This window comes from Rhopilema esculentum, chromosome 19 (assembly GCF_057945365.1).
Source record: "Rhopilema esculentum isolate cy_ngs chromosome 19, ASM5794536v1, whole genome shotgun sequence".
Taxonomy (NCBI): Eukaryota; Metazoa; Cnidaria; class Scyphozoa; order Rhizostomeae; family Rhizostomatidae; genus Rhopilema; species Rhopilema esculentum.
The window spans coordinates 6,310,601-6,335,284 of NC_142833.1; the positions used below are offsets into that span (position 1 = coordinate 6,310,601).

Sequence of the window (24,684 nt, forward strand, 5' to 3'; positions counted from 1 at the left end):
CCCTTTCATTCTATATTGTCAATAAAATATGACGTCATATTTGGGGAGTCCAAATTAAGTGTCTCTGTCTCTTTCTCTTTATTATCCTTCATATTAAGGAGTCCATTTCAATAGGCGAAACTGGCACAACACAAAGCAAAATTAGGGGTACGATCCTACCGTATTTTCAAAACATTTTCCTGGGCATCAGTGACCATCACACCCAATTGGGAAAAGACTTTTAAAGAAATTTTAAATTGAAAGGCACACTTAAGCAGTTTCAAAATGATCTTTATATCCCGCCTAGATTTTTACTAAAAACGAATATTTACATCTGCGCACGAATAGTCACATGTTATCGGTTCAACAACCAGTAGTTCATTTATATACCATGAAAAACCATACGGGTGCGGAAATAAATGCGACTGCTGGAAACTCACATCCGAATTCAGACATAATAGCATGAAAAATAGAAATGAACAGAACATGACGCTCAAACAAGATACTCATGAAGATTCACAGCAATTGCTCGACCATCCAAAAACTCAATGTCCCCCATTGAATTCACCCAATACGAGGAGAGGAACATCTTCGCACAAAAATCTGTAGGTATGTGCTTTAGGTATGATAATTTCCAGATATGTCAATTATACAAGTTAGCAAAATCGAGCTTTGTGAAAATCTCTTTCTAAAACGATGTTACCATCTTTAGAATTAGTCTTTTCCAAAGATTTCAGTGCATGGAAACCAATGATGACGTCATCGTAACATTGAAAGAACTCAACGAAAAGACAGTAAACCACTCAACAGGTTCTACTCAGTCAAAAATCCTTCCCCAACGAACTTAAAAAAAACTAATGCGTCGATTAAGACGGTCGGTGTAATAGAAATGGGGGCTGGGAGGGCTGCAGTCCCATCATCAGGCAAAATTTATGCCATTTCAGGCTCCATCCGGGCAGTTTACTCAAAGAAGCAATAAAATTCGGGCATGATCCACACTAAGCCCACCCCCCCCCCCCTAAGCGCTTAGAATCCACTACGCCTATGATTAAGACCTTTTTAAGCTTCACAACACAACACATAAACATTCTGACAAACGAGCTTTTTCAATTACAGCTTTGCGACATCAATTCGATTGGGTAGATTTTAGAAAAAAGACACTTCGTAGTCAAAATGGACAACAAGTATATCCAAAGACACTAGCTTATTACGGATCTCAATAAGAAAATGCAACGTAAAATGCATCTTGATCGTTGAATAACAGAAAATAAAACTCAAAATTAAAGTATACAAAGGTACAATACATAAGTCTAAAATAAACTAATATTTACATAAAAATATAAGTAATTGAACATGAATTTAGAAGAAATAATTTGATGCCAACAAGCTAAAGGCATAAATGCAAAAATTTATACTAAACTCCTTTTCTTATTGAGATTATCAACCTACATATACTTGAAACTATACACAAATGGCTCAATTTAAATATTGTATACCTGATAACCATAAAATTACACAATATGTACGAAACCAAACAACGTCAAATGAAATGAAGGCTAAATCATAAAAAACATAAAACAATTTCCATCCTCAAAATATCAAGTAAAAAGTTTGGTAAAACAGAAAATCTACCGTAGTTGGGTAATTTGGAAAAAAATTGTAATGTGATATTTTACTGCACACTAATTCAAATTTCAACAGCCTTTACAAAAGACTTTGAATGTGCTATGCATGGAATGCGAGATTTGAATTTGGCCAACAACAAGGTAATATAAAAATCAGTTCGAGCAATAGTGTTTTAGCTGAGCATTACGAAAACCCATGAGATTTTGTAGAACTGATTGATTCGGGTACCCAAGATTTATAATTCTTACCATTAAAAAACGAATATAGTCACACAAAGTCTCTTTAACATATGTGACTATCAGCAAAGTGTGACGGTATATGAAGCTAAATTAACATATTTTCTCTGCCTGGAAAATAGCGTCTGTCGTGACTGTAGCTAAAAAAAGTAGACTTTTTTAAAAATCTATAAACTATATTGGTACCTCGAGGTAAGTCAGATTTCTAGCGTCCCAAGTCTGTCTTGCTCGACAATCCATTCGTGATACAGGTTTAGTTTGTGATCATTTGGTCTGACGTCTCTCCATTCCCCAAGGCAAAAAATCCTGTATGAATCATTTCCGTATTTTCCAATCCCATAGAGTTCTATTGGATACGTCCAATTCTTTGTTAAGAAGTCAGAAGATAATTTCACAAGAGAGCGCGACCTTCTTTCATGCAAGCCAAGAGGTTTCAGCAAAACTACAAGATAAAGGACAACGTGAATATTAAATTTGACTAAAAGACGTTAATTCGCAAAGAACACGTAAATCGGGTCATTTATGCTTTCAGTTGCGAAATTGTTCTTACTAACGAGTGTTTTTACCATATCTATTTTGAGTATATGCTTACTGCCGACTAAAAGGTTGCGTTTGCCAGATTGATCTTGGGAGGAAAGACTGAAAGATCTTGAGAGGATGTTAAACAACCACATAACTAAAACTGACGTCATCATTTATAACAACGTTTATACTGCATCTGACATGCGTAATTCCTATGACTACAGGAGCTTAATTGGAAGATTGGTTGCAAGTTTACAAACTGTTAAAATTAAACCTGTTAAAATGGTATTTGGAATTTTTTGCTTAAAATAGCCAACTTGGTGAGGGTAACAGAGGCATTGCAGACAAGCCTTTCAACACTGAAGGGTCCGTTTCTTTACTGATACTTAGCAAGAAATCCTCCAAGGTTAACAGTAAAGATTGAGAGGGTAAGTTTTGCACCACTCGGCAAACACATATCTATACCTAGGCCATGAGCTTTTAAAACCTGTGGCTACTATCCTTGTCTGCGATCTTATAATTTTCTACTTCTTTGCAAGAGTTATCATTATAAATGGGACTCAGTGCCGTCGAAAAACACCCATGACATGTCTATACACTGCGTACAAAAATGCTAGAGAAAGAACCTTTACGGCATTGCAGCTTCAAGATAGCGTGTTCATTCATGATATCTAAATTTGCAATTTGAGATGAACAGTTCTCAAAAAGAGGTGTATAGAAAAATCTACGACTTGTATTTGAATCCATGATCTCAAAATTTTCTACCGCTTCCAAGACTGCGCTGAAAAGTTGTCATCATTTCTAACCGGACTGACTGTGTCAGAAAATTCCCTTGACCTGTGTATTTGTGGCGAGAAAAAAATTAAAGGGAAATGACTCCATGTACACTTGCAATATGGGTACGATATCTTGAAGCTGCAATGATCGGTATTGGTCTTCAGATCTTAAAGTGCATTGTAGAAAGCTAGAACGAAAAACTGGGGGTGCAAAATATCATCAAGCTATTGTGGGAGCTGCTGCACGGTTCCTACAAAATGTATGACTCTTCCAGACATTTCCTGACTTTCCTATACTCAGACAAATCAAAACAAAATTAATTGCCTTCTTCGGTGTCCATCGCGTGTTCCACAAATCAGCATTTCCAGGTTAGACTCTTTACAAGTTCTGCATTAGCAAGGCAACAATAGATTATTGGGAAAAGCTTGCCAGACTTCTTCATCTAGAAACAAAGCAAGTTTTTAGAAAAAAGCCATATACCTGCGATTTCCTTCCAGTCCGCATACATCGTCGTCTCTGGATCTGGCCACAGCTCAAAGAACTTCCACAATACTGGTATTGCCAATTTACCACTTGTTTTGTTCAAGAATATCGTTGCCACCAAAAGTTTCCATGGGTTTTCATACAGCACCTCTTGTATCAAGTTGTAAGGCGATTTTGGAGGCTTATAAATGCCCTCCATATGTTTACCACGTCGATTCGATTTTTCCTTAACTCCACTGGACTTAGAGCATTGACAAGTATCTTTAGTTGTATTTCTGCTTTCTCCTTCTTTGCAGGAAGGTACTTTTGCATTTCTGCTCTTCGCTGCAAACTTTTTACTACTGCTTGGTCTATCTGACTTAGCATCTCGTAAATTACCGTTACTCGAACACTTCTTTTCCTGCAAATTACGCGATAAACAAAGCTCACCTTTCTTGATTATATTATCATTTTTCATATTACGAGCAGCAGGTTTCTCCAATCGCTTCACCTTTAAATACTTTCGCAAAAGATGCTTAGATTTTGACTTTGCATCATCACGAAAAACGGTCTTGTTTCCAACTTTGAGCCTCACCTTTTTACAAGACTTCATACCTCCTTGCTTGGCTATACGGACGGAGCGGCGATTCCGTATACAAGTTTCAAAATATTTGCTCTTCAGACGCTTGTTGTTTATATGAACGTCACTTGGGTCACGCTTAACTCCCATTCTGCGATAGTGGATGTTTGGTATTCGATCTTTATGACAGGTCCATCTATGAGATTCTTCTTTCTCTCTAGCATCTGGGTTACATACTATAACAGACATCGAATCTTGCTTTTCCTCGGGTAAAATGTCATTATTGCCGGATAGGGGAAGAGTGCTTTCTAGTATTGATCTCCTGTCAGCCAGAGCAGGAGCATCACCTCCAGATGTATGATGTGTAAAGTCTCCTTGATACAACCCTACTATAGACAGGAACAATTGCTTTCTTGTTCGAAGTTCATAGTTTACTGAAACAAGTTCTTCTTTTTCTTTGTTGTCATTTCTGCTATTCGAGTTAAAAAATGAAGGCTGGGTGCAATCCTGAAAGTTTGTGGTCGACTGATACTTCCTACGGATACATTGTTTACAAAAGTCTCGTCTGTCTGGCACACGGGAGGTGCTTCTTAAAACATATTGGGTACCACATTTGGCACATGGCTTTAAACTTAGATCACTAGCTGAACCTATTCTATGAGGCAACCTCTCGTTGTTTTGATTGCCGCCTTTGCAATAATGCAAAGCATGATACTTGCCTTTCCACGTGAGAGCATATGAGTCATATTCAACAGTTGGCCCTGACATATATCTGGCTTCGGCGTATTCACCCTCCCTGTTACTATGACCACCAACAAGGAAGTAGCTATGATCTAAACGGCATGCTTCTGCAGTGATATCGTTTGAGTTAGTATTTCCCTTTGGTTTTGATTTGGAATCATTCGAATTTTCACGAGCAAATATGTTCTTCTTGCATTTAGGATTGTATCGCTGTCCTTGGTATCTCTGTTTAAAATAAGGACTTGTTATTCCAGCATAATGCTTAAGGTCGTCACTAGACCATCTTCTGGAAAGTTTTAACGATTCTCCTTTATCTAACCTTGGACAGCTTCCATCGTTTAGGCAGCGAAAACTACATTTGTGGTCTTTTTCATCACTTTTGGACTCCGTTTTAATTTCATCACTTTTAGCATTATCTCTCTCTTCCATGCTTCTGAACCCATTTTTGATAAGAAGCCTGGCTGACTTTCGAACATTGTCATTTTCAAGGACATTTGCTTTCATGGCAACATTTTGAACAATACCAGGTGCTTCTTTTGACAATTTTGAAGGACCAGCATCTGCTTTTTGTGATGTCCTTTTATCAATCTCACTTCCCAAAGTGGATTCATTGATGTCTGTGCTTCGTTTTATTTCCTGTGAGCTACTTCTAGATGCACTGTGTTCAGTTGGTGATGAGGCGACTAACCTTTCTTTTTTATAAAATTTTCGTTTTTTTGCATTCTCTTCAGCAGTACTTGAACTTTCAACATCACGTGCTGTCAACTCCAAAACTTTAGGTGTTGTTAGTAAGCCTAACCTCATTTCGTTGTACTCTTCTGTTGTTTGGTCTCTATTCTTTGCTGATGAACACCTTTCATTCTCAATTTTAACTTTATCGACGCTTTCCACATTCAAGGGTCTTTCAGAACTTAATCTTACTGGTTTCGTTACTTCTTGACTCCTATTATTGCTAAAACTTTCAACTGAATTGTTATTTGTATTTTCTAATCGCAGTATCTTAGTTTTGTTTTGACAGTCAAACCCTTTCTGATCCTCTGACTGAAGTACCTTGCTTTTTCTTGATTGAATAAATTTCTCAACCTCCCCCTTTTCACCAATACCACTGCCACTATCTCGGCGTCTTTTTCTTCTATTAAAAAAATCCAAAACCTTTTCATTCACTTTTATTTTTCTCTTTGTCCGAACCAATCTCGTATTATCTCGACCGGGAGAATCATCATTGTTGATGTCATCATTGCCCTGCACCACGTGACTTCCTTCGCTGCAAGCTTTCACTTTATTTTCCCTATCTAGGCAATGCTTTGACGACTCTGTAGGTTCATTGCCACCAATCCCTGATACAGTTTCAGACGATGCAAACATTCCCAAGACATCGGATCTTTGTCTCGTGTGTGAATCGACATGTTCATTTACCGTGATTGGTTTCTCTGACGTAACAGTGCTTAAACAGGCGGCTGAAGAGCTGGATATAGTATCGTTACTCTGGTTATTGACATCTTTTTTATGTTTAGGCTCAAATAAAGCAACACATGTATGCACTATATCACAAGGTTCTGTCTGCACTGCCTTGCTTTCTACAAGCTTAGAGTAAGCTCCATCAGATTCTGTACATTCACTCTCTTCAATGTTATTTTGCAAACAATCGCTTTTTGTCCCATTACTGGGATTCTGATCCTTTTCTTCTGCATTTTCATTCACCTTTTCTACACGTCCACAGTTTGAAATGTTTTCCGACAAAGAATTCAATTCAGATCCTCCAAGACTAAGGAGACTCTCAATGACCTTGCCGATTTCACTCCTAACTCGCTTACAAGGCGAGGAATCACTGTTTTCTAGAATTTGACTAATCGCTGTCAACCTTTGCTGTAAATCAGTATGACAGTCTTTGCTTGAATTTGATTCTAGATACTTTTGTGACCCAGCAGTAGAAACAGAATTTGTTTCATTAGTTTTTTCTGAAGAATTATTCTCAGAGATGTCAGTTTTTACTGGCATACTTTCATCAATACGTGTATTTTCAAAAGGTTCCTTGTTCAGGTTATCATCGTCGTTTCTTAATGGCATATTAACACTTTTGATCCTTGAGGCATTTTCAAGCTCCAGGCTTCCCTTACCTTTCAACTTGCAGCCTTTATCGCTTTCGTTTTTTTCTTGCCAGTCTCTAACAGCCGTTCTCGGATCATATCCTAGCATATCTGCAATACTTGCAGCTCCTTCAGAAGTCCCAAGAGCTAAACTATTCAATTGACTGTACCCTGAAACATCAATATTATTAACACTTCTTGATTCTTTTTCCTTATCTACAACAACCCCATCGTTAATCTCTTTGAGAACACATTTAGAGTCCGTAGCGACTATGGAACAAGGAGTGGAATTTTTCTCAGAATTATTCAAAACGTCAACTGAGTTCCCAGTTAAACTTTCATCAACCAATCCGGTGACTAAAGGCGACTCTTCTTCTACCTCAGGCATGCAATTTATTTTTACAGACTTTTCCTCAAGTATTGGTGCAGAGGAATTTGGCAAGTTCTTGCTGACTTCGCGAGGAAAGGAAATGTTAGCATCAGGTACATTAGAAGAACATGCCTGACTAATCAAAACAGGCGAAGAATTTACATCATTTGTGATTTCAAAAGAACAATCAGCCTTGCCAACGTTTAAACTGTCACCAGTCTTCAGGCAGCTGCCTATATCGTGTTCAACTGCTATTCTCTCTATGCATGCACCTTGTGATACTGTTAAAGTCTGTTCTGACTCAACTCTATTGACTGATTCCTCGGTTTGTCTACAATCATCTTTGGAACTGACAGGGGCATTGCTGTCTTCAACATCTTTAGAGCAAACAACATCTTTAGTCTCGATGATTTGAAGTGGTTTGGAAAAAGAGCTTGAAGCATTCAATTGGCAGCTATGGTCAGAGCAAATATCCCTAAGCTTATCATTTTCGTGCACAATATCGCCAGCATCTTCACTTTTCTTGTAGATGCTTTTGCATTTCCGAAATCTTGACACATTCACTTCGTACCCGTCGTCAGGACCAATATACCCAGTTTTGTCCTTTTCTTTCACAACAACACTGGAGTTTACACTTCTCTTGTAGATGCTTGGGCATTTCCTGTATCTCATTACAACACTTTTCCTTTGTTCTGGATTGGTCTTTGCAGGTGTTAATTTTCTGTCTCTCCTTCTCAAACCAGCAACAACATCAGAGCATTCAGGTGGACCATTTTGTGTCATACAACTGATCTGAGGCTGAACTGAAGAATCTAAAGCCTGTTGAAGTCTTTTGCTATGATCAGCAATTGAAATGTGCTCTGGATTTTTCGAAAGCTGGTGTTGCGACAACTGTTTTGGGATCAAACTATCATCGTTATTTTCACTTGTTTTACTAATGACTGGTAACATCTCTTTTAAATCTTTGCTGCCACGACTTTTTCCAATCTCCTCCTCTGATACCGAAGCAGACCCGAATTGTAAAGCTTTGTTTCTTGGGCAGGCCTGGTTCTTAACAGCAGCTCTACTGCAAGGAAACTCATCTTTTTTCTCACACAATGAACTAGCACCTCTCTGAAATTCATGTTTATCATCTGTTGAACTTGTGGGAATTATCGGGGAACAGTCACTGTTAACTCCAGCTTCAACCTGATTCATCTTTTTAGCGTCTGCATCCGTTATGGCAGTACACGAGTCAATAGTTTGAGCACAATCATCTTCCAGCTTAACGGAGAACATGCTGTCTTTACCATTTTTAGGGCAACCAACTTCTTCAAATATTGTGGTTTTCGATTGCTCATTGAAAGTGCTAGGATAAACCAAAGTGTGGTGATTTTCGATGATGGATCTTTCACTGTCTAAAATTTCCTCAGCTTCCCTTTTAGTGGCAGAATCTGCAATCGCATGGTTTATGCTTGTGCACTCTTGACCTCTGGATGCTTTTATTGTTTCTTGATCGAAATTTGAAAATAAGGGGGCTACTTTTCTTGATTTTCTTCTAAAATTAGATTCCGCACAACCTTTGGGTTCAGTTGACTTTATTCTGCGGTTTTTCACGATTTTTTGTGTCACGTGAGGGATTGGAGCATTCACAGATGAAGCTGAAGTTTCTGACAATTTGTCGTCTTCACCTTCAAAATATTTGTCAGGTTTTGAAACCATTTTAGGTACAATTTTTGAGGTTTGTTCAGCCTTATTATCACCCACTAAACTCAGTCTATGAGCATGACGTCGGGTGTTAATACCTTCAGTTTTTCTCTCAACAAAGGCACCCAGTTTAGATCTATCTTCAGCACTAAGAGTTATATTTCTTTTTATACCGTGATAACATTTACCTCGTTTCTTTTTAGTTGCATTAGTATCGTCTTCATCTATCGGCCTTTCTTGGCAGTCGTCAAACGTGTTCTTTGTACTACGCCTCGTCATATCTTCTTTCACTTCCGAGCATTTACGTTCAATAGAATTCAGTAGCACATTGTTCTCAGATATTAAATGGCCAGCCTCGTTCCCACTGACCGATATTCTTGCTTCTAAGTCAGTATTGGTATCAGCACGTCTGAAATCATTCCTTAGCCTTGACTGAGCATATTCAATAGGACTAGATACAAAAGTGCAATCTTTTTTGTCAGCTTCTTCAAATCTCAGGGCCTTTGTATCGAAGCAAAACATGTCTAACTTCAGCTGTTTGGAGCGACGAGACAATATGTACTTTTCTGCATCAGGCCTGGAGCGCAACTTGCAGTTGTCTGGAGAAACATACATGGCATCCCATGTTCCTGAACTTTCTCCCTGCTGGCGTTGTGTGACAATACGCACCCAACCAGCCAGCTTTCCACAGCATCTGGTAACATACGACAGAGATAATTTTTTAGACTTTCTTCTTTGCACAAAAGACACCAGCTTTGTGTCCTTTCTTTTATTAAAATCCTCCCAATGATAGTGGGACGACAGTTTCGTTTCTTGCTTTTTCTTTGAAATGCATTGCGATTTCTTCGATTTTTTTCCGACTGGCGCAATTCCCACGCTTTTGCTATCCTTTGAAATTTGGATATTGGCACCTGCTTTGGAAGAAACGCTCTTCAATTTTGGCTGGTTAACGTTGCCTCGAGAACTTTTTCTCTGAAGTTCTAAATCTTTTGTTTCCTTAAATTCTCTTTTCCGTAGAGGAACATCTTTGCCAGCAGTTGATTTTATATTGTGCCTTTGAACTGAATGACCATGCCTGTCTTCTCTTTTTTCAACCAAACTAGAACAATTTTCGTTTTCTGCATTCCTTGCTGTTTCTGCTAAAAAGCATTTTCTTGTTCCTTTTTTAGAAGAATTTTCTACTTTTTTTCCTGTTGTGTGAGACTTTTTCCCATTTACTTTGAAGCCATTTCTTTTACGGAGCCTTCCTGGAAGTGATTCAGAATTACCTTTTTCGTCATCCAGATGATCAAACGGAGTAATAGACAAACAGCTGGTATCTTTCGTTTGACTTGGTAGTGAGTTTCCAGTGGTTTTTCCACTCGTGCAATCCCTGTAATTCAAATGTTTTGCGAGAGAAGGATTATTTCGCGGCATCCTTCTAGAAACTGGTGAGATAGTCCCATCATTTGTCATAACTTGAGCCTTGCATGACTGGGTGTCTTTGCCTTCAGCTGAAGATAGTGATTCATTGTCTTGCAGTGTACTTGGCTTAGCTTGTGTACACGATGCAGTTTTCTTACCCTTCGTAGTTTTTTCAGTATCAGCTGACTCTGTGTAAAAAACTGGTATGCAATGCTTTTTTAACCTCTTGGCAGCAGTACCTTTTAAAAGACCATTCTGGCTTAAAGCCGCAAAGTCACCCGTATTATCATTGGTAGAGCAATTCTGATAGGTCTTTGCCAATTCACTGCTTTCTATCGACCGTGAATTTATATGTTCAGAGGGTTCCTTGCTGTTTTTCCTCAGTCTTAAGGACATAAATCTCTCACCATAAACGAAGGTCGTAGCTTGTTCCTCACTGCCTTGAAACCTCTTTGGCATCGATGCTTTTTCAGATGCAAGAGAGCATGCAGTACTGTTGCTTTCAGACAGAGTACAATTCAACTTTATCTGCGGTTCATTTGATGAAACTTTACTAAAATCAACATTCGTTTCGCAAATTCGTTCTCGATTGTCTTCGTTAAGTTTCCCTTTGTATGCCAGCCGTTTCTTGTAAAACTTCTTTGATTCAGTATCTAGATAATTAGCTTGCAAATTTTGCTTGATCTTTTTTCTACGGGAGATTTGTCGCCTTTTGAGGGTTTCGGTTAACTTGTTTATGTACAAACGCTTTTTTCCATGCCTTGAAAACTTTTCTTTCGTTGGTTTTATGAGGGCTCTATCAAGTACAATACCATTTTTCTTTGCATGGCTTGAGCCTATTTCGAGAATGAAGTCATTTTTATCGATATCTGCAGCGTCACTGGATTTCACTTTGTCTAATGCGCTTTGACTTTTCAGACAAACCTCTGCAGACTTAACAGATCTCAAATTATCTTTATGTTTCTCTGTATTATCCCTAGTGGCGATAAGTCGTGCACCTTCTTCGTTGATACAAGACGTACAGGGGCCTGCTTCTGCAACATTAACTCTAGAGCGTCTTAAAGTTGCACCATTCCTTTTCTCTGAAGAGACAGGCAAAGCTTCAAAAAGATCTTTAGCTTCACCGTTCTTGTTTAATTTATCACCAGTATCAATCAAAAGCTTCACATTCCTATTAAAAACGGGCGCTGGTTTGGTACCAGATGATATATATTGCTGCTCCATCATGCCTTGCCGATTCCCTTTGGTTATCTGATTAAAACTGTCTGCCAATGTTGATATAGGTTCCTTTTTATCAGTGACTTGACCTGGCTTTACAGTTGCTCTTCTTTCGTCGTCAGCTTTGAATTTTCTTTTTATTTTGTGTACTTTATTGTTCTTACCCATGGATGAGTCCTTATCCGAAAATGATTCGCCCTCTAAATCAAGGGCAGATGCACAAGTAGTGAAGCTATCGTTATTGTTGACGTCAGGACCAATTTCAGTGCTTTGGGGTTTCTGACCAAGATAACTTGAAACCAATTCAGACACTGCTTTTTGGTTTTTTAGGAAGTAATCAGTTCCGGGCTGTCCACAAGGCTCGTAAAAATACCGATTGTGTTTTTTCGATAACGTTTTAATGAAGCAATCTCCTTTACCTACATCATTGGGCCTAAGAGGTTGCACCCGAGCAAAACTAAAACACGATCGAGGCACAGGTTTTAAATCTTTGTGGCTTTCAAAGTATTTTTCCAGCTCCGGATATGACCTCAGCTTTGTACCATCTGGAGCATAAAAGTATACGTCATAATGTTTAGAAGTCTTGCCTTGTTTTCTACTTATTTCCAGCCTTCGCCATCCAGGGGGTAGTGACCCCCCAGAGGATAACATATTCCATGAGTCTAATCCATGAATCTTGGTTAAATCTGCACGAACGTCCCCACCTGCGAAATCAAAGTTGAAATGCAAATACCTTTGTAATTTTTGGCAAAGAATTCAAAGAATTTAACTAGAAAGGATAAAATCAGTATCTATCTAAAGGATATGTGTGCTTAATCAGTAACATGCTCTCCAGATTAATATTCACGTGTCTTAATATATCATCATGTTTCATTCTCAAAGTGGCAGCTATGAAAAACTGACAGGGTGCTTTGTCCTTCGACTTTGTTGAACAGCACAGGTTCAAGGCTTCGGTAATATCAAGATCCGAACAATGCCTGCCAAATGTCTTGGAAAACAAACGTCAGATTTCAAGAGCAAATTCAACCACCCCTCGCCCTGATAACAATGTTGTTTTTCTATCACATAGCGTACGAGATTAGGAGGCACTTTTGGTGTTACTTGTTTGATATTATCGTAACAAGCAGGATTGTTCTGAAAGCGGCGGTAGAAGTAATACTTGGAAAAAGTAATAGTAACGAGTCATGCTAAGAACAATACCGCCTTAACATACATAGCAAATCTTAGCTCTATTCCAAAATCAACTGCTTGAAGCTTTTCTAAATCAAATTCGACAAAGAAAGAAGCCCTTTTCTTACTCACGATGCAAAGGAATCTACTCAAATAGCATGCCTAGCAAATGGAGTACATGGGAATCAAAGGTTTGTCAGAAGTTATTGCTTCCTAACTAGATGGTACAAGCACATTCAAGGCTAAGTAGACGTGGTGTATTTGGTAAAAATCAAATTTAAAATTCATTGATTCAGTAATTGTCAGAATTGGGTTTTTAGCTTATCACAAGTCAAAGAAAGGAACAAGGGCTTGTGAGTTTATCTCAAATGCCTAGAAGTTCTGCTCCTCCTTTAATACGAATTCTCATTTAGTCCTCTTGGATGGCAACGATGAAAGGGGAAAAAGAAGCTAAAATATTTATACTGACCATTCAGTATCAGACCAAGAGGATAAAGTTCACGTATACTCTTTGAGATTTTTGAAGTGCTTTTTCTTGTCGAAAACCTGTTGAAAAGCAGACAACATAAGTTTAATCATCCTTTATGACAGATACGAACAAAAACTGCAATTAGATGAATAGCTTCAGGGGCGGATCTAGAAATTATTCTGAGGGGTTCTAAAACGTAAGGCTTGGTAACCCAGGGTGTTGCTATGCACAAACTCCGTACCCCTGCTAATAAGCCATAATGAAATGAAAGTCTTCCATAAACTAAAAAGCCTGGATGCCTTGATTTATATAGTAATTTTTGGTTTCAGCTTTTATGCCAATTGAACGCAATTTGCAGCTCGCCCCTCTTATATTCACTTAGGGTACAAAAGTATAGAAACTATAGTCAAATATGATATGATGGCCCGCAGTGGCAAAAGGCCCGAGCCCACAAATTTTCAAAGCAAAGCTTGACCAAAAAAATAACGTGGCTGGTGGAATGAAGCCCTTGAAGTGCAGTGCAAAAGTTGAACACAGGGATTCAAACACAGCATGCATCGACATATGACGCCAAACCAAACAAAGAAGGCCCTGAACGTTTCGCTATGGGCCTGGCGTTTTGAGTATTTTTATGTATTTGAAATTCTTAGAGAAAAAAGTATTCGCAGGAATATAAGTAGGTATAAAAAGGAAACCCCTTTTGGTCAATAATAGTAAGGGCAAGTTTTTGAGATGTTTTTTATGTAGTTCTTGAATGATTAAAAAAAGAATAACAAGGGCTCGGGCAAGCTTTATCCTCTGAATATAAATCATACCTCATGGTCTATGAATAAGACGTGAAACACGGAGTTGAAACTTGAAACCGTTCTGTTATATAAACCAAAGCGTTTACAAGTTCTGCCGTTACAGCATCGAGCATCAGGTAAAGATCGTCAAAAGATCCACGAAAACGTATTGCAAATTTGTGCCTAAGCGTTCGTCGCGTGCTGTATCATAATTCAACTCCCCCTGGTCAACCTCAACTCCCCCTGGTCAACCTCAACTCCCCCTGGTCATAAAACCACTTATACATTTGACTGTAGATTGAAGCGAAGAAACTCCCCCTGGTTTGTCGGTATTCTTTGATGTTTTGGATTTTTGAAATCCATGGGTTCTCGCGCCAAAGTTTAGAACCCCTCGACCTGGCACCGTGATTGGCTAGATTCACTTCCACGGGTGCAGAAACTCGTATAATTTACAGGCCACGGGTTCCTTAAGTGGCTGGATATAAGAGAAGAAAATGCTTTCCGAGTCTGTAGAATGCTATACAGGACAACCAGGGGGAGTTTCAAAACACTTCAATACATGGACTGAAATAACAATGTTGAACAGTTGTGAGACAGGGCATTGAAGCGGAAATAACAATTTCAGGAGATGTGCATACTTCCCGGTATTATTTAAATGGTTTAAATAATAATAAACAAAATTGCGGTAGAATAAGCTTTAATCCCCAAAAAGTTTTTTCTTAAACCTGAGGGGTGCTCGAGCCCCCTTCGCACCCCACTGGATCCGCCCCTGAGCTTCCATAGCATAACAAAACATACATACATGTATGCTTTCCCCTCGACCCACCACGTAGTATACTCATTCTTCGTACACAAAAAAAGACGTGAGCACGTGACAGGTAAGTTACCAAGTCAGTTTCGTAAGCCCATGAAAAATATTACCACTGGAGTCCAAGGGTACAGTCCGCTATTTTCAGTATCATGTACATCGGCTCTAAAACTGCTACATCGAACGATAAATGGACACTGATAATTATCCAAAACATATCACCATTATAGTTGTTGGCACAATCTGGGTTTTCCAATAAAGGATGCCCAAATTACGATAATTCGTTCAAATATCGTAGTGAATTTTCAGATTACATCTACACAAAAATATTGCGCTATTTTCGTAATAAAAAATATGGCCCTCAAGCGTAAATATTTTGCCGCCAACCATTCCCTGCATCTGGCAACCCTGCAGCTACGGGAGAAATCATCTTATTGGTCAATGGTCGTTGTAGGCTGGCTTGAGCTTCTGAACGCTTAACAGTTTTCCAGTCCCACGACAGGGGATTTACCATAGCTGGTGGCAAAGGAATTCTACTCACAACCCATTCCAAAATCTTCCTGACTGTGACAACATTGAAAAATCCTTTCAGTTTCTTATACTGACCTGCACAACCAGCAGAACAGTAATGGACAGTCCCAATGTTAGTTGATATCTTTTCCTTGATCAGGCGTACATTGTCTTTGAAAACATTTAACACAATATTTACATCATGCTCCAGATAATTAGGAAGCATAATAATGCTGGTTCAATGACTTCTCGATTGTTGCATTTTTCGTAAATGACTACCGGATGTAATATACATTGCTTCTGGTTCCAGTGATAACCTTGGACCACATCTTGGACAACAAATTCAATGTTTTCAGCAAAGTCTAACAAGACAATGATGTCCTTCGGATTTAATCCATCTTTCAAACTATTCAAGAAGGAAGCTTGTGATCAGAGAATGTACGAATGGCTTGTAATTTGGCCCAACTTGTAACATAACTTAACAATATTATCAGTGACTACCAGTGTTTGTGAATTGAATTAAGCTCTGTTTCCCTTGCCTTCCTTACCATGCATACAAGCACTTGCAAGGCCTTTTAAACCTTGTGTACAATTTTCTTTCATCAGACTGGTCAAATAACTTACATCATTGGCTTTCGGTGTCAAATCCTCCATCTGTCCTTTCCTTTACTGCCGACTCCTGACTAAATAACCTGGTTCCACATATTGCTGCAACTTTTTAGGAACAGATTCGTTAATGTGCCACAGCTTTTACCTTTGCTTAAGCTTTGATAATTTTGGCAGAGAATGCACTTTCATAGGTCAAGCATCAAGATAGTCAGTATTTCATGAGACACATTTCTCTTTCTTTTTAAAAAGATGTGTCTAGCTCCAACTGTTCAATTGACCTTTCTAAAAAAAGTCTCAACTCATAACAAGAAATGTATTCCTTGCAAATCTCAGTGATTTGACTTTCTGCTTAGTTTGTAACCTATTTATCGACGATTTTAATTGAGCTAAGCTAACAAAGATTTGCCCAAAACCATATTAAGGTAAAAAACAAAACAAAAACAGCTTGATGTGGCTATGTTCAGCGTAGTGCTTTCACAACTGTTGGTCTGATCCAGTGGGTGAAACAAATATACAATGCCAGAGAGCTCACGACACTTACTTCAAAAGAAAAATTTACGTTGTTACTTTTCATCCAAATTAAAGTTAATGTTAACATCGTTGCCAGTTTTTCCTTTTTTGTGATCCGAGTTTGAAACCTGTTTTCAGTGGTGGCGCCAGCTATTACAGAGTGGGAGGGTAATGGGCGTGGCCAGTGTGACCACGCCCCTTTTGCCTCGTTCCAGTGATTCGTCTCTTTCCTTGGGAAATTTGATCTACCCCTACCCAGCGCTTTTTAATCCATTTTTAGAAGAAATTTATCGACTATATTTTCAGAAAAGTGGGGAGGTAATTACCGCCCCATACCATCCCTTGGCGCTGCCACTGCCTGTTTTCTAGATAGCACAGCTCTTTCTGCAAAACACGGAGCAAAGTTGTAGATCAACTGATAAATCTTAAGTGAAATTATCAAATAAAATGGTACAATGCTGCTTCTCGCTCCTCCTTCATACCAACCATCATATGATAAAAATATGACCACTTCCTTGAAAATACATGCTTTTTTCTTTGACAGTTAAACAAAAGAATGATAACAAAGTTCAGGCATCAAATGAAGAAATGATAGGATTATGTCAGGATATACGAAGCATAGAAAAACCAAGAAAAGCAAAATAGATAGAAAATAACACTTGAAATACCTTAAAAAAAATAATAGTTCAAGCTATGGGCCTTTTTCTTCCTGGCCAATTAGTAATTATGTAGCATTGACCAAAGCTGTTTTACATACTAAGCTAAATGTTAACTGATCAGCACTAAAAATGCCAAAATGAAAAGGCATAGCAAATGACCTGCCATGATATTCAAGGTATTTTCTAAATTTGATGAAAAATACAGAGTTATGAGAAAGATATCCTTCATCTTGCAACGTTATGTTGACTGCAAACAATCAATTGTTACTTCAAAGGTCATTGTCACTTAAACAAGTTTTCAAAGAAAGCTCCCTACATCTGTCTTCTACAAACACTAATATTATGATACAGTAGACTGTGGTTATAGACCTTATGTTGCTTGAAAACTTGTGATAAAGTGGAGGTGACAGTGTGACTGTAAGTGGAGGTAAAATATTATAGTTTTATATATCAATATATTTTACATAATGGGTCTAAAAGTTATGTGAATGTAACCAGTAGTGTGACTTTAAGCAGAGTAATTATAAGCAGAGTCAGCCGTAATAAAAAACATCCAAAAGCACAATCATATACTTTTTGTATAAAATAGCAGCATGTGTTTCATGCCATTTTAATGAAAATGCAGTGGATCAAAAAGGTTGACGAAAACTGTCTAAATCTATAATTGTACTAAGTCTCTGTGTTGATGATTGACAATATGACAAATTTCCCCATCATCATTGGTGTAGAAGCAACAAGACAAGAAAGCTGCCGGTCCATCGTGTTTCCGAAGCTGCTGCCAGGGTATAGCTATGTTCTAGCCAAACTTGCATTTAATTTGCAAGTTTTTCTTTACTTCACTTTAAAAAAGAAATGTATCAACACCCAAAGCTTAACTAAACTATTGAAAATAAAATCATTTTCAATATTCTATTGCTTGCATCAAGATGTCAAAAGGTGTGACTTTTTTGATGAACTTTGCAAAAATGTTTCATTCCAATTAATATCTAAAACAAAATTGGCATGATGAAACTTTGAAAACCCATCAAAAAGCATAAACAAACCTTGTGTCTTGACACTGGGTACAAAGGTGTGATGACTTGCACAATTAGCTTTGTTCTGTAACAAAGATAAATTTATTTAAACATGAAAAGAACATGTGAAATTCAAATGGAAATGAAGAGTTCAAAAATATTCTGTCTTCACCCATGTCAAAAATGAAGCTTCAAGTTTTTCAGAATGCATAGAAATGTCTTTAAATAGACACCAGTGAATCTGGCACTGTGACAATACTTTAGAAGTAGTAAAGAACAAAAACATATAGTTTGGCCATGGCAGCTAAGTGGTCATCCTCATAGCTTGGTGCTTGAAGTGGTGTATCAAGATCCGTACAATAAATTTAATCCATCCGGAAGCCTTGCAACAGCTACACAGAAAGTTACAAAAGTTTTTTTCAGAGATGCAGTACTAGATGATAACTGACTGTAGAACAGGATTTGTGAAAATATTACATTGAGGGAAAATTCGAGTAAGTGACACAGCTGTGGTTTGAATTTGAAATAATGTCCAGGTAGCTCAGCTGGTACAGCAAAGACATATGTCAAATGTCCAATGTCAATAATATATGACATTGGACCTGCTTTGATTTTCTCACTTGCTCAGACTTCTTCTCAATATATAAGGTAATACTGTATTTGTGTGAACAAAATAGAAAGTGCTGGCCTAACAAAGATAACAGTGAAGAAGTAAATGACAAAGAGTCAAATGTTGTAAATGATTACTGTAGTTTCTATGAGGACAACAAAAGAAACATGAAGTTGTAACAGAACCATGCCATTCCAAACACCAAAGTTTGTCAATAACTGGCATATGTAGTCTAATAGGAAAATCTGAAGGTCTTTAAATTTTCCCTAAGAACTCCTGGTAATTAAGGAAAATCTAAAATCAGTTGGTTAAATTTTTGTCATCAAAAGCCCATAATGGTAATGTAGCCAAGCCTGAATCTGGAATTTTGTTTCACTAATTCTCATACTAAACATTTAACAATTGGAGGCAAATGCTTCTACTTCTTTAAATCATCAAGGGAATGAATTTTTATCTAACAGTTATCATAAGAAATGGGAGGGTTCCTAAAAACTGAAAATAATGCTAAAAGTTTGGAGGCATTCAGCAAACTAGGCTATGGTATGTCATCATAAAATTCTGGGTGTGAAAATTCAGTTTTTATTTTCACATTTAAATTCTGTTACAACAGAAAGAAGAAGCAAATTGTTGAGCAATAATTTTTGAAGTGATTTCACCTGGTTTTTTGTGATTTTTTGAAGTCATGTTGCCTGGTGATCAATCACAGATGCCCGATGATTGCATTAAGCATGAATCTCGGAGTAGCAACTTAGAACTGCCCTGTTATATACAACAAAGTCCTGTTCAGTACCTGTATAGCACTTCATATACGACACTGAACACTTTATGAGAGAACAGTGAATAGTAGTTTTTAGACCATATTATCATATGGAATATATGCAAACTTTAAATAAATAGAGTTTACATAACAACAAATGCAGTAAAAAGTTTTGGTCAGAGAACTCAAAATAGACAGACCAAGGAAATAAGATACCATCCTTAATGTCAAACACGATTTCCTTTCGATTGATTGGAAAGACAATATTCAATTTTTTTAAGTTTAGTCAACAGCAGTCATACAGTTATGCAAACAAACTTAAATTCTATTTCTAAAAGAAAATATTGCATAACAATTTTCATTTTATTCCAAAGGTTTGCCCCCATGTACCAGGACAGACTGCAAATCAAACTAGAGTTCACTTTCTTAAGCCAATAAGGGGTCATCACATATTGACTGTCTCATCAATGAATGTTTAAAGTTAGAACCTTTGCTCTGTGCAAAGCTAAGCTGAAAGATATCTAGAAAATTTGTCAATAAATTGACAACAGGGCTTTTGGTTTTGTTAAATGTTGGTTAATAGCTTATAGCACAAAATGTGCATGGTCTTGTTACCAAATGCTAGCAATATCAGATACATCAGATAATCAGATACTATCTTCTTCAATTTATTTGGACATGTGTTGGACCTGCACACAAATCTTTTTCAATTCTTAATACTGAATCTATCTAGCACATTACAATGACTGAAACCAAATTAAATTACATTACCTTTTTGCTTCTCTAAATTCTACACATTGAGCCTCAACGATAAAAATCAATTAACACACCATCTAAAATTTAAAAAAGGTTTATATGCAAAAAAGCTAAGGAAATAAGTGTCCGGGATCTTGCTGAGGTTCAGAATAAAGCTGGCCAAAAACCCAACAGAATCATTCTCTAAATGCAAAAGCAAAATAATAACTAGAAGCCATATGCAACATAGATCAGCATTGACATGCATGTAGTTTAAGTCTTGTCTGAAAATACTGATCTACAAGGAACAAGTCATGTGGGTTGTCTCAAGAATGGATTGAGCATAAAACTCAGAGCAGCCAAGTAAAATCCAACAGGTTTTAGCACCAAACCAGATATAGATAGCCCATTGTCTACACAGAATTCAATACTTGACAGCATATCAAGCGAAACTGAAAAAATGTTCTTTTAACAAAACGACAAGATATTTTTGGCGAAGAATTATCTCAGTTCCAAACGTAAAAAAGAATATTATTTTGCATTTGCTTCCTGATGTTGGATCATTTTGTACGAGTAGGCATTTCTATATGTGTTGCAGTTCTTTGATTTCAAACTTTATACTACAAGAATGAATATTTGTTAACCTTTTAATCAATGACAACTATGAAAATGACCCATAATAATAAATAGAGCAAAAAATTTTGATATTGCAATCTCATTATTACCTTCACTACAATGCAAACAACTAGATCTCCTTCTTCAGACGTATGGAGACCTATTAAAATGGGCACATACAATACAACCTCTTTCCTAGAACTGTTGTCGATTCGATAAGACTCTCAGATATATCTTATTTTAACATTTTAAAGTGCATTTTAACATTGTTGTTTATGGCTGTCATAGTTGAAACCTTATGAAATTATGTTTTTTACAGCTATGACAACTATAAAATACTTAAGTGTAGATTAAGTTGTTTCTAGGTGTTAAAATAAAGATATTATATCTATTTTTGGAGAAGACTTTTTGGATGGTTGAGAACCAAGGCTGCAAGTAAACTTTACATGTTTTAAAGTACCTATAGACCTTCTTGTTTGTATTTTATGAAAAGTGAAATATATATGTAAAAGGTTTTTTGCTCTTTTGCAAAATATGACAAACATGCTTGCTATATCAAGTTTGTTTCAATTTTTAAGCAGGAAGTATGCTTCTGCTAATCTTGACTAGCTTGTTGGATTTTAGTTAAGTATTACTAACTTATTCATTAGTTAATCTAATTGAAGAGAATGTTTTAGCAATGCTCAGCAATAACATTTAAGCTAAAACCAAGAAAAGATGTCCCCAGAGAATTCAAGGAATTTGATGGATAGAAACTGAATCAACTGTTGTATAGTGTTACAAAAGTTTTGGGCTTTCTGGATGTTATATAATTTACCAAAGTATTTTTGGTTACCAGAACTTTTTTTAAAAAACTTTTGGTTAACAGAACAATTTTTGCTTTTCTTCATTCTGTAGTAGATGTTCAAAATAGAAGAACAAACTGCCAAAAATGAGCAAATAATACCTCAAATAAAATGGCAATACTTCATAAAAAACATTTTGGAATTTTACTTTTTTCAAATTGTTCGGCTTCCCATAAGTTTTTTGTTACTTTCAGCATTGCGTTGTTATGGCGATGAGTATTTGGAGAGTGTCGGTTAAAATTCCGAATCAACATTTCTGACCAGACATCAACTCAAAGAAAGATTCCTCTTTTCTCAATAGCTGCATTATAACTGTTTTATGGTAAAAGGATTTGTAACAATGGGTTTCATGCGAACTTTCAACTGTTGAGGTCATGTTTCATGTTTCATGTTTCAAATGTTAAGGTCTTTCCCAGAGATGTGGGCTAGAGCCCACGCCGGTGCAAACCCCACGCAAAATGAATTTGCTAGGGCTTTTCCACCTGCACAGTTAAGCTTCTTAATATTTGCACTACTTACCGCTAAATATCAGGGTGTTAGTGAATAAAGAGAAAGAGGTCTTTTTACACATCTACATATTTATCACATGTTAACAAACTATCAAAATATTGCCTGAAAGGAATAAAATAGTGTGATTAATGCTACAAATAATTAAAATTAAGAAATGATATACCATGCTGTCAAATGCAAAACAATTTCTTTACAAGTCATGACATATAAACTAGGCATTCCCAAAAAAGCCACATTTGATCGGCAAAACCAAACAAAACTTCCTATATTCAAAAACTTGCTATATTCCAAAAAAGTCATGTTCCTCATAAGTAGTGGTAATAAAAAATTAGTATTTTGCCTTTGTAAACACTCAAATATAAAAAATTAACAACAGTTCTGCAAGGGCTAAATAGCTCACACAGTCAAACTGGCAAGGGCTTTTCATAGTCCGCATTGTTTTTTCCCGGGAAAGGCCTGAAATGTCTCCTAATGAATCTTTGAATGTTATTCATACGAGATTTTAAAAACTCATTCTAAATTTTAGCTTCATTACACAGAAGGTTGACACCTTTTTGCTGTCAAACCAATATTAATGTGTGATTGTAAACAGAATTTCACTGTAAGCGGAATGTCAGCTGGATAATGCTGATTATATGAAAAACGTCAGAATTTTGTGGACTGGTGGAGTATCAAATGATTGAGTGCTCAAACTTGATAACCTAACTGTAAGATAACAAAGCAAAAACTGTAAGAGACGATAAAAAAACAGAAAAAGACATTTAAAACATATTGTGCAGAGTGAGGGTATAGAGAATCTACTGCCAACTCAGGAAGTCTAAGGTAAAAGAGAAAGAGGAAGACAAATAATGATGTATTGGAGCAACATCAAAGAATGGATTAATAAGACAAATGGAAATAAGCTTGTTCAAATATGTCTAGAGAGAGAATCTTTCAAGACCATGATTGCCAATGCATTTGCACATGCCACGTAATGATACAGAAGATAAAAGTCTGGGTCTATATTTGGATGGTACATGAGTGAGGAAGCTACAGTGACTGTTGGACTGAAATTGGATTACTCGGAAGAATGGAAGGTCTGTTTGTCATACTAGAAACCCTGAATACAACACAGTAAGGTTGTCACATTTCTGTGTGCATTTGATAAATAAGAAAAATCTTTAATTCAAACAACCAGAAAACAAAAGTAAATGATAAAAAAACTTGTTATCATCTTCAAATTTGCCAATCTATATTTGCATCAAAAGTTGACCTTCTGTGTATGTTTACAGCATACTTTCTATTTTGGTTCTTCCGGGGTTCATACTAAGGCCTGTCTTGGATCATGCTCTATTTCTAAATTACACTTTTACCTAAACCAAAAAATCCATTCTGGGTAAATATTTTGACTACTTGTAATGCAACCTATTGCTAAATATAAAAATCAAATTATTAACAATAACTCTAAAATGGCATTTTTACCCAAAGTGGAACAAATTTGGAGACAGTTAGGATGCCTCCAGAGACCCGTCATTTGGTTCAGCCAGATACATGTTAACAAAAGGTTGAAAATATTGAAGAATTTTGTATTTGCGTACAGTGGTTTTGTCCAGAGTTTAAGGTCTTATCCAGTGTCTACCATTTTTGTTGTTGGACATGCCTTGGATTCCAGTTTGGATTCAACATACATTACTATTCCTGTATGTGGTATATTTCAAAAGATGTGTTTACATTAACTTATTTTGCTTTTTGAGATGCAACAGCAAAAATCATATAGATTTTATTATTTTGTGGCATATCTAACAAAAATCTAATTTAACATCAGTTTGCTAAATATATTTGTTTTATTTTGCCACAACATATCCTATGATGAAAAGCACATTCAATCATGCCAAAACAAAAGCTAGACAGCAAAACAGTTAATTTATTAGAAGCTGTCAAAACAAACTCTCCAAGCGATTTAAAAGAGTAACACTGTTACATTCACAATTACAAAAAAGTAACTAGGTACCTATCTCTTCAAAAACTGATTCATCAGTTCATGTATAGCTTTCTGCAAAATCGACATGTGTGTATCTGTTTTACTAACTTAATTTTGAAGGAAAAATACGAAATTCGTAGTGTCAATTTTTGGAAATCTAGATTGTGCTCAGTGGACCACCACCAAAAAGAGTACTGCGCAGTTTCGCATGAAAGCCTGATTTGCAATGCATGCTAAATTTATCACGCCATTGACTTAATGTCAACCCTCGTTTAGTTGTTTATTTCAAGTGCTCAAACCTTTATTAGCAATCTTTGTAGCCAATCAAAAGAATAGAAACAAGGGAAAAAACAATTTTCCGCATCTCACCTGCGACCTGCCTTTTCATGAGTTCCTGGGAAATAAACTTATTCTAGTTCTCTAGTCCCCAG

The 24,684-nt window shown here is 36.8% G+C and overlaps 1 protein-coding gene across 2 annotated transcripts; it reads right to left on the minus strand.

Moving 5' to 3' along the window:
• Nucleotides 1-1,144: 1,144 nt before the first annotated feature.
• On the minus strand, nucleotides 1,145-24,660 carry LOC135688402 (uncharacterized). Of its 2 annotated transcripts, none has more exons than XM_089114158.1 (5): nucleotides 24,623-24,660; nucleotides 18,252-18,306; nucleotides 13,328-13,404; nucleotides 3,621-12,392; nucleotides 1,145-2,283 (listed from the first exon to the last, which is right to left on the minus strand). In XM_089114158.1, exons 4-5 carry the CDS (start codon nucleotides 12,337-12,339, stop codon nucleotides 2,039-2,041), a joined length of 8,964 nt encoding a protein of 2,987 aa, XP_088970284.1. In that variant the 5' UTR covers nucleotides 12,340-12,392; nucleotides 13,328-13,404; nucleotides 18,252-18,306; nucleotides 24,623-24,660; the 3' UTR covers nucleotides 1,145-2,038. The 2 variants fall into 2 exon arrangements, with proteins under 2 accessions (XP_088970284.1, XP_088970285.1); XM_089114159.1 differs by having other exon boundaries at nucleotides 24,284-24,629.
• Between the last annotated feature and the right edge of the window lie 24 nt (nucleotides 24,661-24,684).

What these genes read in the sequence shown, in the direction of transcription:
- LOC135688402 (XM_089114158.1), bottom strand. Translation starts at nt 12,339, where the DNA reads ATGTTATCCTCTGGGGGGTCACTACCCCCTGGATGGCGAAGGCTGGAA. An exon ending in GGACTGGAAGGAAATCGCAG is followed by an intron (nt 2,284 to 3,620) that starts GTATATGGCTTT and finishes TTTATCTTGTAG; the next exon opens with TTTTGCTGAAACCTCTTGGC.